The sequence below is a fragment of the Numida meleagris genome, chromosome 2 (assembly GCF_002078875.1).
Source record: "Numida meleagris isolate 19003 breed g44 Domestic line chromosome 2, NumMel1.0, whole genome shotgun sequence".
NCBI classification, from domain to species: Eukaryota; Metazoa; Chordata; class Aves; order Galliformes; family Numididae; genus Numida; species Numida meleagris.
Genome location: NC_034410.1, coordinates 49,324,972 through 49,338,406, shown reverse-complemented (window position 1 = coordinate 49,338,406; position 13,435 = coordinate 49,324,972). Strand labels below are relative to the sequence as shown.

Below are 13,435 nucleotides of genomic sequence, written 5' to 3'. Positions count from 1 at the left end.
GATTTTGCTTTTGGCAAGGAATTGCACCCAACTGCCCCTGGGTTCCTTGTTACATCAACTGCATTAACATCTTCTTAAAAAACTGAAAGCTACAAAGGGAAGCTGCCCAGAAGCTGCAAAGAGGACTGGGAAAAAACTGCTGTAGCTTCTGGGATGAATTTGTTTATTTTACTTATTGACATTGGCAAGTTTCAGATCTGTAATCCCAGTTTTCTAGCAATGGGAGGAGGCAGAGTTCAGTCTGTAAACCAGACATTTCATCAGATGCACCTTAATGGCACAAAAATTATGGGGTGGGAGAATGGACCTGTCTTAGGGTGAATCTCCACGTTTTATTTTAAAATTCATAGAGTATCCCAAGTTGGAAGGGAGCTCCAAGGATCACTGAGTCCATCTCCCTGCTCCACACAGGACAACCCAAATTTCAAACCCCCAAACTAAGCTTACAAATACTAGCTGATGGGAAACTCACTTTTTTCTTTTTCTTTTATTTACTTTTTAATTTTTAGTTGTACTTCCTTTCTCTGTAAGGAAAGTGAGCATAGTCAAATGCTAGGGCCTCTTCATATTCTGCACTGGAATCCTCAGGAGTCTGAAATCCTGAGGAAGACCTTGAATCTGCAATACCCTAATTTTCACAAAACATTTACTAGCCGAAAAAATTGAGGGAAAAAAAAAACTAATTTTTGAACTGAACTTCTTTTTTATTTTTAATTAAAGCTTGCAATACCACGGTGCTATTTTTAATTTACTTTATAGCTGCATTCTGATTAATTGCCATAAAAAAAAAAAACTTTAAAACTTCAGAAATATGAATCTGTACCATTTATTTGTGTATTTCCCCTATGTTTGAAGTGGAATTAAACTATTAAGCGCATTTTTTTGTCTTTCAATCTGTCTTTACAGAAATGTGATGAACTCTGGGAGGACTTCCATCAAAAACTTGTGGATGGGTCATTGTTGACTTTGGATACATATCTAGGACAATTTCCTGATATCAAAGTACAGTAATGCTTACCTACAAAGGACAATTTGTAAATATCACCAGTCACTGTTGAGTCATAAAATAAACATAAAATTAGATTTCACAAAAAAAAAATGGGGAGGGACATTCATTTCTGTAGTGAACTCAATCTTGTTATGTAAACTAATCCTTGACATCAGGCTGCACTGCTTTGCCAAAATAATTTTCATGCTATAGTACTTGGATGTAAATTAGCCTTTAAACAAACAAAGATTTACAGTGTTTTTTCCTGTTCCAATTTTATTTGGTATGAGACAATTCTCACTGACTTCAACAGGGACAAATCAAACTCTTCAGCTGTTAAAATGCCAGACAAATTACAACATAAAAAGCAGCCCTTTTGTTATTGACTAGATACACCTGTGGATATCTAAATATCTTTCCCTTAACTAAACTATGACTTTTAATTAGTTGTAATAAGACTTTGTGTTACACATGAGGAGAGAGACTGTTAATGTGGATTCTAGCTTCTCACAGATCATTCCTGGTGTTCAGTCCAAGGAGATAGTTGTTAAATGAAATGCATGAGGAAAATGCATTTTTCCTACTCTAAAAACACCAATGTTAACTATTCATTAAATTTGCACACTATATATAAGGTAAAAGGACAGTGTTACCATGAGTTTAACAGGTCCACTTATTCTGGAGAATGAGATACGTCTTGCATAACATTGATACATCACCACACCCACAGAACAGCCTTCCAAACCATCTGTATGTGTATTTCTTATAAGATTGTTATTTTGTCTCTTCTTGCATGTCAATATTCTTTAATGATACTACAGTAAGCTGGTTATGAATGGCAGATGAAGGAGAATATGAACATGTTAAATGACTACATAGGTAAAATAACAAAAAAAGAAGCGAGTTGTACTGACTCATTTTTACCTCTGTACAGACTCGTATTGCAAAACGAAGCAGAAAGCTAGTGGACTACGACAGTGCAAGGCATCACCTAGAAGCCCTGCAGAGCTCCAAAAGAAAAGATGAAGGCAGGATTACCAAGGTAGTACACTTGGATGGATGCTGGCCAATGACTTTGAGAACTCCAATTCTGTGCAGAGACCTATCACAAATTTTTTCTTGTTTTTTTTCTCTTTCAGAATTAGACCTAGTGAGAGATTATTGTTAAGGATAGAGGCATATTAAGTATTTTGGTGGATGGGGAGGGTACACATCCAATTTTAGCAGCAAGTCCTGTTTGAGCTCTAGCTTTATCTCTTGATGGGATTTTGGGGACAGCAAGCTCTGTGTTTGCCTTTGTTGTTTAAGACCAAGTCACATACTTTGTCAGTAAAAAATTCAAATTGAGTCACCAAAAAACAAACAAACAAACAAAATCCCACCACCTGACATAAACAGCTTTTCCAGGTTTTTACTCTGTATTACAGTGATAGGAGAAGTCACCCTTTTTTTGTTTTAGGCAGAGGAAGAGTTTCAAAAAGCACAGAAAGTGTTTGAAGAGTTTAACACTGATTTGCAAGAAGAATTGCCATCTCTGTGGTCACGGTAAGCCTAGGCAGATATTAACTTGAAGGCCTACAGGGAGACTGAGGATAGGGAATGAGGGGATTTTAACAAGCTGATAGAAAGTCCTTGAAATCCTATCTGTCTTTTCAAATAGTAACAGGGAAAATGCCTTATAATGATCCAAAATTATTATACTTACTGTAAATGTATTTATGCTTATTTCTCTCAATATATCTTCGTACTTAAGATTCTTTTTTTTTTTTAAGATTCTTTGTTATAAGGTGCAAAAATATCTTATTTTTCTGGATAAAGAACTGTGGCAGAGCACAGAATGTCAGATCATGACTAAAACCTACTGCTTCCATCACCTTTCTCAGAAACTTTGATGGTAGATACCTGATCCTTTCAAGAAGCAAAAAACAAAGAGCCACTTGTTGATAAAGGATCGAATATGTCCACTGTCAAGAGCAACCATATAAAGCAGTCACACACTGTTCCTGAAGATTTGCAATGAGTCTATTTATAGGTCATTTTTCTGTAAAATATGTCAAAGCAAAGACATTTGCAAGGCTATAAATATTTAATGGAAACTGTTGTTTACAATCTTCTATAAAAAACTACCAAAGTAGTATAAGAAAGGAAAAATAATATTTAATTATAATTACTTCAGAATACACACTTCATAGTTTTACATTGAATATGTTCTTGATGTAAAAACACTTGATGGAATTAATCATTCGTTTGGGATGTATAACTATGGATTGTATTTATATAGAAAATGCACACAAAATGAGCAGGAGAACAAAAGCAATATGGAAATAAGCATCTCATTAGTGCACTGTGTTCTTTAACAAATGACAGTCTGGAGTGAAAGTATGTTGTGAATTACTGAAGTATCCTTTGTCTTCTCTGCCTTCTAAGTTAATTCCTGATAAATTTGAGATCACTAGAGAGTTCTCCTGCTGTGTTTCTGTCTAGTTCAGATTGAAAAGCTTCTTTGCACTTCGAGATATTTGTTTTACGGGCTTGTGAAAGGTAAAACTGCATATTGTTGATTCAGAGTAAGGGCCCTTTTATTTCAATATATGTTGCCCACTAACTTATCTCAGAGAAAGATAAAATTTAACTTGAGTAATATGCATAGTTTAGAAACTGTGCTTTAGGTAGCAAATGCTTTCATGGTCCTATTTTTAGTTATCACAATTATTCAGGAAGAAAAAGATTCATTGAGTTGACATATTGCAAGCTTATTCTTATGCCAAAGACAATTTTGGGCTAGTAAAATCTTGGAGAAATTGCACTTGAAAGTTTTAAATAGGAAAAAGAATAATTCAAAACCTAAGACAACACCCCTTACTTTCAAAATGTATGGGAGGCATATAATCGCTCACCTTGAGAAGACAGATTTTTGAATGCATGTGGGAAAATGTCTGTATTAGAAATTAATTTCTTTCATATGCATGTATTTCAGGATTGGTTTCATTAGGGTGGACTGTGCATGGGACATTTACCCCCAGGCAGTACTGAGCTGTATACCTTATAGCTGTCCCAAAACACACCCAGTGTAACCTAGATGCTCTTAAAAAAGCTGAAGATCCCTGTTGTGGGCTACTTGCAACTTGATTGCTCTATGCAGTGTGAAACACAAACAGAAATAGTAAGGAACGAATAATTTTGAAGTTTTGAAGTTCAATCCAATTTTTTGCTTTGAGAATAGTAGTCAAGGATGTTGCTTGTGGTCTGGAAAAAAAAGTAATTCATTTTCTTTTGTGGCTCTGCTATACCCATCCTTTATTCTCTTTCTCCTTTCCCTGTGCCATCTTCCATAGGCGAGTTGGCTTTTATGTGAACACCTTCAAAAATGTATCCAGCCTTGAAGCTAAGTTTCACAAGGAAATAGCTTTAGTGAGTAAAATGAATATCTCATGTATAATGGATTATGTGATATACATAACAGCAAACAAATGTCTTGTAACATAGCAGTAAAAAACTAGCAGCAGCACAGATGAAAATTTGCCCTAGATCCAGATTTGTACTATAATCTCCATATTAGTTCCTACTTGCCTTTTTTGTACTCTCCTTAAGAAAAAGATAACCCATGCAATCTTAGAAAATGGCGCACAATATAGTAGCAGCAATAATGCTATTACTGCAACATTAAATTACATTTTTATTTTAATATCTTCTCCATTCTTCCTAGCACATTTTCGCCTACAGCATTTTTCCATGTCCAATTGCTAAGCATCTTACTGCTTTAATCAGTACATGAGAAATGTGTCAATTATACCCTTCAGGACCATTATATACACTGGCAGCAATACAACATTATATCTGTTACTATCAGGCAAATACAGCAATTTCTATAAAGATCTTTTGAATGCATTAAATACCTTACTAATTGGTATTATATTACCTATAGTACCCTGTTAACTTGCAGGAAGCAAAGTGGCATGGAAAACTTGCTTGACCTGAGTACCATGTGAGTTGAGATCAGGTTTTTGTGGGGAAAACATGAATTGTCTCTGCTACATGTTTCTTCAAACTTTAGGTAACTATCAGAAAGCAGACAGCAGTAGGTCAGATTTATAAACTTGTTCTCTGAAAATCAGCTTTTATTTTTTGAAAAACTGTTATCTTTGAGAACATTTCTATGCATTTTAATAGATTTCCACTTAGACTTTAGTTATGTATAGCACTGCTTATTTTTTGGAAGGAACTATTTACAATTTTAAAGAAACCAAAGCAGTAACAGACCAGATTTATCATCTATGTTTTTAATCACAGCTGTAATACATCTAAACTCAGACAAGTGTTTTATTTTCTCAGCTATGTCACAAACTGTATGAAGTGATGACGAAGCTGGGAGATCAGCATGCAGACAAGGCCTTCACCATTCAAGGGGCACCAAGGTGACTTTGTTTCTTATTTTAGTGAATTGCATAGCAGTAAGATTTGTGGATTTCAGCACATGAAGTAAGCATCTACATCATATATAGTGCTTGTTGTACAACTCTGGGTTTCTTCATTCAGAGAGTAGGTGAAGGCACCCTTGGATGAAGCTCATTTCAACATAAGTAAAGCTGCAAAACTTTCTTCATTACCTACTTATTTTTCCATTCTAAAAAAGAAAAAAGGCAATATTTTCAGCTGTTGCAGTTTACCCTATTTCACTGTAGCCTAGAATATCAATTTGCACCAGCTTAGTATGTAGTACATTTATTGTTTAGTCTACAGCGATGTTGTTAACTCTCAGAATATTTTTAAAGCTTTGAAATATTAGATGTGTTTTTACCACTTAAAGGCATATGATTAGGTGAGAATCTTGACCTTTCTATGCCATGTTTTATCTACTCAGCTCATGGGGAAAAGTCAGGAAGTATGATCTGAGTATATCATAAAAGCTGAAGAGCCAAAGTAAAAAGAATGTCACAAAATGCCATATTTTTAATGACTTCCAAGAGCAGTCTTGCCTTAAAATAAAAGCAAAACCAAGAAAGCTTAAAATCAGATAGTGCTTTCTTAAGGTCATTGGAAGCCGGTGCACTATTTCTGATTTTTTTGCTTGCAAAGAGCAAAGCCTTTCTGCCAGTATTTGTTCTCAGTACTGTAATAATGATAGGCAGAAAAGACTGAAATTATGAAAGTGGCACTTGTCAAAACATAGTGATAATTAGAGCAAATGCATAAATCCCAAATTTCAAGCCGATCCTAGCTCATCCAGAAGCAGTCAGAACAATGTTATGGCTACTGTTAATTTGCCCTCAAGCCAGGCTCACATTAGCAACAATTAAGACTGTCCAAGAGCACAACATCTGCCTCAAACATATGGCTGACATTTCTATATTTCTTTTTATCTCATTTTAAAAGGATGAAAAATATTTGAGCCTTCAACCTATTGCAAAATTTAGAACTATGATATTAAGAATGTGTCCAAAATTTTTGTACTGGATTTGTTCAGTGTTAATCTGTGCTCATACACACTTACACCCTGAGCTGACAACTCATGTATCACCATTTCCAGTCCCTGTATGATGGCTACATTTCCCATAGAGCAGTCGTAAAATATTGATATGGGATAAAAAATAATATAATATTGGAAAACTTTAAGTAGTTTTTGTAATAAACAAGTATTTTGGCCTCATGTGTCTCTTAGACTATGCCCGGCATGCACACATTCTTATTACCACTGAATTTTTCTTCCCATCAGTGAGAGAGAAAAATAATAGGATTCTAGCATAGATTAATGCTTTGTGATATTCTTATTTATAAACGCTTTTAAAAATTATTTTTAATTACTATGTTACTCTTTTATTTGAGGTATATTACATCCCAAGTGAGAAAGTTTTAGTTATAGGTCATCAGCTTTGAGTGATGATTTGCTGGGTTGGTTTTTTTTGCTTCAGACTTCTGTAAGATTAACAACTCATATATAGTATAATATTTCGGTGTACTGTTCACACAGCCTTATGTGAAATTCTAGACAAATTTTGAGTTTTATTATTTTTATAGTGCGCTACAACATTACTCAGGAATGAGCCTTTATGAGGTGAAACAGTTTTCCTTTTTAAATACGTGAGAAATAGATATTAGACAAGCACATTATCTTTCCTTTAAAGTACCATATAAAAAGAAACATCTTAAAAATTTGTATGCTACTGAATATTCTATCTTGAAGACAAATATTATACCTAGGAAAGGAATTTCTTAATTACTGCTTATTTTTTCTTCTTTAATATTTCCACAGAAAGAGGTGGTGAGTGTGATCTTTGCCCTTTCCATGGAATTATTTTTTCTTGCACTTGTGTTAGGAACATGTTTATGGTGTGGTTCCCTCCATCATGTAGTGCTTCTGTTCTTGCTGAATATGTGTAGGACTCGCTCTTCTCTCACTAAGTACTGTGGCTGTTGAATGCTCTAGATTATAGCTTCCCTGAGTTGTAAGCTTTCAGCATTTCTAAGTAGCGGAGTATGTCCCAGTGTTCGCACCAGGTCCTTTCATAGGAAGAACAAATCCTTTTACAGAACAGGACTTCATCAGATCTTTTCTTAGAATCAGCAGAGCTCTGCTGAAGTCTCTTGACTACTGCTTGTTTATAGTTGTGGTGAGTTGTCCATCTAAATAGTTACAACTGTATAATAATCTTGGTTGTGTTTTAGTTTATTGAAACCTTCCTGAAGTTGCTGAGCTTTTAATGTTAACTGCATTATTCATTGGAATATCATCGGGGATTTTTATCTTTAAAGCCTTTTATTTTGAGAACTGTGTGAAATGAAGGCAGTAATTCCAGCTCCCATTTTATGATAGTTACAAACTTATTCATAAAACATAATTTCAAATTTAGAAATAAAAAATGCAGGAATTGAGTTTCCATCAAGTTATAATGATCAGGTAAACAGATGCAACGGATGTTCCAAAAATAAAGGTCACTCTAATTGCAGTTTTAATTTTAGTGGTTGTATAATGATTTGGTTCATCTCCACTGTATATTGCCTTTTGTGGTCACTGGCATTCAACTATTCAAATTGTCAAGGTAATAAATTTGGATGATATACATGTCCTGACCATTACTTTGATTTTTGTCCAGTGATTCTGGTCCACTCCGCATTGCAAAAACACCGTCACCACCAGAGGAGGTCTCTCCCCTTCCTAGCCCTACTGCTAGTCCCAATCACATGCTGGCGCCAGCATCTCCAGCACCAGCCCGGCCTAAGTCACCCACACAGGTAAGTAGAAACTCAACAAAGGAAACTGGCCATTTGTGAAGTAAATGACAGCTGAGATAATATATACAGTGGTGTTTTCCATCTGGGCATGGACTGAGAAACAGTAGGGAGACCACTGTGGCTCCATTGTCCTCTATGTGGGTCATCGGTTGTTCATTGTGTCTCAAGCATGGGTAGAAAATGTTATTTTTATAAAGGAGAATGAGGAAAATTTAAGGTAGCTGGTGAACTGGAGGCACTTGTTGTGCCTAAGCAAAACACATTTCAAAAACTTGCATAGTCTCTAAAGATCCATAGGTGATAATTTGAAAAAAACATTTCTAGAGCTCCCATGAATTTCAATACCTTGTGTGTTTCTTATCATCAGTCTTGTTCAAATTTGTACTTACGATGGAAAAAAAAAACCTAGCCAGGGAGTATTGCTGGTCTGCCAACATGGATTTCCCTCTGGAACAGTAAATAACAGAGCTAGTTTAAATACTGCTGTGATATAATTACTGATAATTAGAGGCTTATTAGGTATTACCAACACAAGACGGAGAAGTTTGATGATGCAGGAGTCATTTCTATTCTTCCCAGTATCAGCGTAATTGTCAGTTTCATGAAAGGCATCCTCTGTAGCATGAGAACTGCATGTGATACTTTGTGAAACATCAAAGACAAGACTTACGTTGATGTTGCTGATGTTTTCAGAATGGGGCATAGCTTCTGTGTTGATTTTTATGCATTTAGAAAACATGTGAGCCCATCTGTTTTCTTTGGTCTTGCAGACTGTGATATCCTAGTGGCTGAACATTTATTGGATAAAACTCAGTTTACTCTTACTGGTGAAAATGGTGTTGCATCATCTGAGGAATTTTTTTGGATTTTCTTTTTTTTTTTTTTGACATAATTTTAAAAATATTCAGTAATTAGTATTAATCCAAGCAATATGTTTGTCATAGTTACATGAATCTCTGGAGAGCAGAGGGAATTAGTGACCTAAGCACCTTGAGGTGCTGTGGTTCACAGGGGTGTTATGTTCTTAGCATTAAGTAGGCTTTACAAGATAGCAACAGGTAGGGTGGGAGGAAATCCAAAAGATATACTGAAATGATTTTAAGAAGCAAAAAAGCTGAAAAGACCTGGTTCTGTGCAGTATTGCTCATCCAACAGTGTACTGCATAGGAAATAAAGTTCATGGCATTGTATTCCCACCAGAGCAGAAAAGTTTCAGCCTAGGAATGCTTTTGTATGAACTGTTAAAACTTGAGTTTGAAAAATAGAGGTTTTTTTTGCTTTTCGTGCAATGTTTCCTTCAAGACACTTGATTATAAGCAGCCAAACAGTTCCTTTGATTCCATGCATTTTTCCTACATTTAAGGGGAAGTAGCAGAGACAAAAACCTAACTCAAGCTGTTTAGACTTATCTTAAATCTCTTTCATTTATCCCTGAACTAGTCTGTGATATTTTTGTTGTCTGTCTAGCTGAGGAAAGGTCCTCCAGTTCCACCACTGCCTAAGCTCACACCCACAAAGGAGTTGCAACAGGAGAACATCATTAACCTCTTTGATGATAACTTTGTCCCAGAAATCAATGTGACAACTCCATCACAGGTAAGCTTCAGAGGATGGTGTATGGGTCCAACCTTACAATCACCGGAAGTTCTCCAGTACTAAGGACGTGTGGCTGACCTCAGCAGAGAGGGAGGCAAAGCGTTCTGGTAGAAGGCAGAGACACAATAACCCTTCCATATTATCTTGAAAGGTTCACAAACATAGCATTTCATCTTTGAACGGGCCTTGAATAATCATTCTAAAAGGCTAGAATTGCTAGTGTATGGAAAAAAAAAAAGATTTTTCAAATGAGAAATGAGATTTCCTGATGAGAAATTTGACTAAAAGTGTTATGAATTGCAACTACAGTTGAGATTTAACTAAATTCAGGCTACATCACAAAGGGAAAGTTAATCTAAGTGCCTTTTTTCAAATCCTAAACATCTTGCCCTTGGTTGTTTCTGTTTCTTCCATCAAAATCATAAAATATATACCTATTTTGGGGGGTGTTTTTTTTTTTTTATGAAAAAAAGAGCCTTGCTCTCTTAATCAATCATTTGCAGGTGTAAAAGGCTACACCAACTAGATAAATCATTTGTTTGATTTTGATTAATAGGAGCATCAGTCACACAACTAAGAAGTGAGCAGAATGACTTTTATTTCGTTATTTTTAAATTATGAAATTTAAAATAATTGCACAGAACAAACAAAACACAGAGTTGTATAAAATGAGTCTGTATAATTTGCATTCAGTTATTCAGCCTTCATGCAGTTATGGTAACTGTTGGTTCTTTAATAATGGACCATTTATATTATGGTAATTACAACTCTGAAATTTGAGCCTATGTCTGACAGACTGTGAAGAAATATGCAGATCTAGAACTTATGCTGAATGTTTATAATATAAATTTTTATTTTCACATGAATTTTTTTTTTTGGTACTAATTCTTTTGACAAGATACAAGAATGTAGGCATAGCAATGAAAAAAATATTTCAGGGAATTTGAGCATGTGATTTGGAGAGGAGAAAAAGGCACTGCTATCTATTCCATTGCTATATATCTGGAAGAAGAAAGAGTTATTTATAAATAAGTTCCCACCTAATTAATGAATTAATGGCAGCACACATACTGGGAAGCACTGCTGGGCCCTTGTGGAAGGCGGCTGTAGTCTGGTTTCGTTGTTGTCTTAGGAGCTATGATGTTGGCAGTGTAAACTTCAACATCATTAGGGCCACAAAAATCATCCAGGGGATGGAACACCTCCGCTGTGAGGACAGCCTGAGAGGGCTGGGGCTGTTCAGCCTAAAGAAGAGAAGGCTCCGGGGAGACATGAGAGTGGCCTTTCAGTATCTCAAAGGGGGCTATAAGAAAGAAGGGGACAGACTCTTTAGCAGGGTCAGTTATGACAGGGCAAACTAAAACAGGGGAGATTTATATTGGATATAAGGTAGAAGTTTTTTGCAATAAGGGTGGTGAGGCACTGGAACAGGTTGCCCGGGCATGTGCATTGTCCTTGGAGACATTCAAGGTCAGGCTGGATGGGGCTCTGAGCAACATAATCTAGCTGTAGATGTCTCTGTTCATTGCAGGGGAGTTACCAAATGACCTTTAAAGGTCCCTTCCAACTCAAGCAGTTGTGTGATTCTATGATTCTGTGTTCAATGGTAAGAGCCAAGAGTAACCAGTGCTAGATGTGGCCTTCTGCATTGACAGCTGTAGCTATCTGACCTTCACCTGTCAAGACAGCTAGGGAAGCAGAAATTTAACTGATATTTGCTTTACTGTTAAGAGCTGACACTGGAAGACTTTAAATGAGTTTAAGTCACATTTCCAGAATCTTTACAGCATTTCTACTAGGGATTGGAATAAAAATATAATGACATAATAAAGGTGGAGAATGCTCTTGAGAAACTACATCTTTCCTTTGTCTCTCAAGTTAAAAATTGATCTCCTTTCAATGAGTGATTTATGTCCTTCACTCCTCCCCAGTTACTGACCTGGGAACGACCTAAGTTATTCCCTGGCTACTTTATCCTGAATGATTTGCCCTTCTCCCTCCACAAAACCCACACCCATCACTAAAGCAGCCTTATTGTATTTATGGCCTGTGAGCGTGTACAAGCACGCACGCACAAATAGTGCTATACTATGGGTTTTGTATCCTTCAGTAAGAGAACCAGTAATTGAAAATATATTACATATAAACCACAGGAAACCCAGACTTATTCCTCTTGGTGCTTATGGCACCTCCTATACTCCCAGAGTTTTTGTTGGGCAAAGAAGCTGTCAATGCTGCAGAGCCCTCTAACAATGCAGGATTTCCCAGAGGAGCACTGCCATAGTGTCTATGGCACTGTCATCACACAGAGGCATGAAAAGCACTTTGCTGCTTTAATCTCATGTTTCAGGGACGATTATGAATAAGCCAAATGCTTTTCTCCTCTGGAACACAGGAAGCAAATATCCTGTAGTTGTTGATCTTTCTTTACCAAAAAGCAACAATGCATTTGGTGCTGTACAAGATGCTAAAAGACAGATCTTGTTGGATATTTTAGCACAGATTCAACAAAGCAGCTTATGCTTCCAGTTTATCAATTTTCAATAGTGGATTTAATTACTACTAAGTAAAAGAAAGACATGAGAAAATATGATACATGGCAACTTGATGAGTGGATCATTTAGAAGTGAATGTTGCTTACTTTATTTTGTGTTTTCCTCTCCTGCCCTATCACCCTGCTGAGGTGCTCAAAACTATCTTATACAATGTGGGTAACCTTGCAGCTTTGGCTACTACATTAAATATCAGATAATATTTTTCATGGATAATGGTGTTTCTTGGTTTTGGACACTTAAATATGATCTTGCTAGTGGTCCAATTACTAGTGTCCATTAACTTGGACATCGTATGCCTTTATAGTATGTCCCTTCCAGGTTACAGTGAGTAACACTGCTGGGGGTATTTAAAACTTGTACGGAGTGTATGTGGAGAGGGAATGGCACTTCTGACAGTTCCCACATGTTTCTTATGCCTTCTCCATCTTTTGTGTATCCATATCCATTGAGGGGTTTCAGCTTTTCTCTGAGACAGCTGCCTTTTTCAAACATTCAATTTACTAATGTTTTGTAGAGCAGTGGTATAATTAACATGGGGAGATTGCCAAGTATTCCTGTAATGGCTTTCTCTCTTATTAAGGGATTTCCTGAGGTTCCTGATTTTACTAAATCTCAATCTAACTTGGTATGTTATTTACACTCTATTTTATTTCGGCAAGAAATTGCAAAAAGTGTTCAGTTCTTTTTGGTCCGAGGGTAACAGATGATAGTAATTTTTGCAGCCAGTGATCAGTATCCTGTCACAACAGATACCTTAGTTGTCATCTTGCAGGGCCTAATTGATACTCCTGTTTATTTAATTCAGTCTTCATATATAATAAATTTATTTATTTATTAAATTTATAATAAATTTATATAATAAATTCAATCCTGAATTTCACTAGAAGTTAAATAACTGCTCCATCTCCATCTACTTTTCATTATTTACTAATCCGTACTGTGTTATTTTATCAGACTGTATGACCATATGAGTACTAAAGGGAGGCTATAAGAAAGAAGGGGGCAGACTCTTTAGCAGGGTCTGCAGTGACAGAACAAGGGGAAATGGTTTCAAAATAAAAGGGGG

General features: G+C 36.1%; 1 protein-coding gene across 4 annotated transcripts in view; it reads left to right on the top strand.

Moving 5' to 3' along the window:
* The window catches only part of AMPH (amphiphysin), a 111,616-nt gene that overhangs the window by 65,761 nt on the left and 32,420 nt on the right, over positions 1–13,435 (top strand). For all 4 annotated transcript variants that reach the window (XM_021385849.1, XM_021385848.1, XM_021385850.1 and 1 more), the window contains exons 5-11: positions 907–1,002; positions 1,923–2,030; positions 2,448–2,533; positions 4,324–4,399; positions 5,321–5,403; positions 8,080–8,218; positions 9,686–9,814. In XM_021385849.1, the coding sequence (XP_021241524.1) occupies positions 907–1,002; positions 1,923–2,030; positions 2,448–2,533; positions 4,324–4,399; positions 5,321–5,403; positions 8,080–8,218; positions 9,686–9,814 (717 nt within the window). The remainder of the gene's footprint in view (positions 1–906; positions 1,003–1,922; positions 2,031–2,447; positions 2,534–4,323; positions 4,400–5,320; positions 5,404–8,079; positions 8,219–9,685; positions 9,815–13,435) is intronic.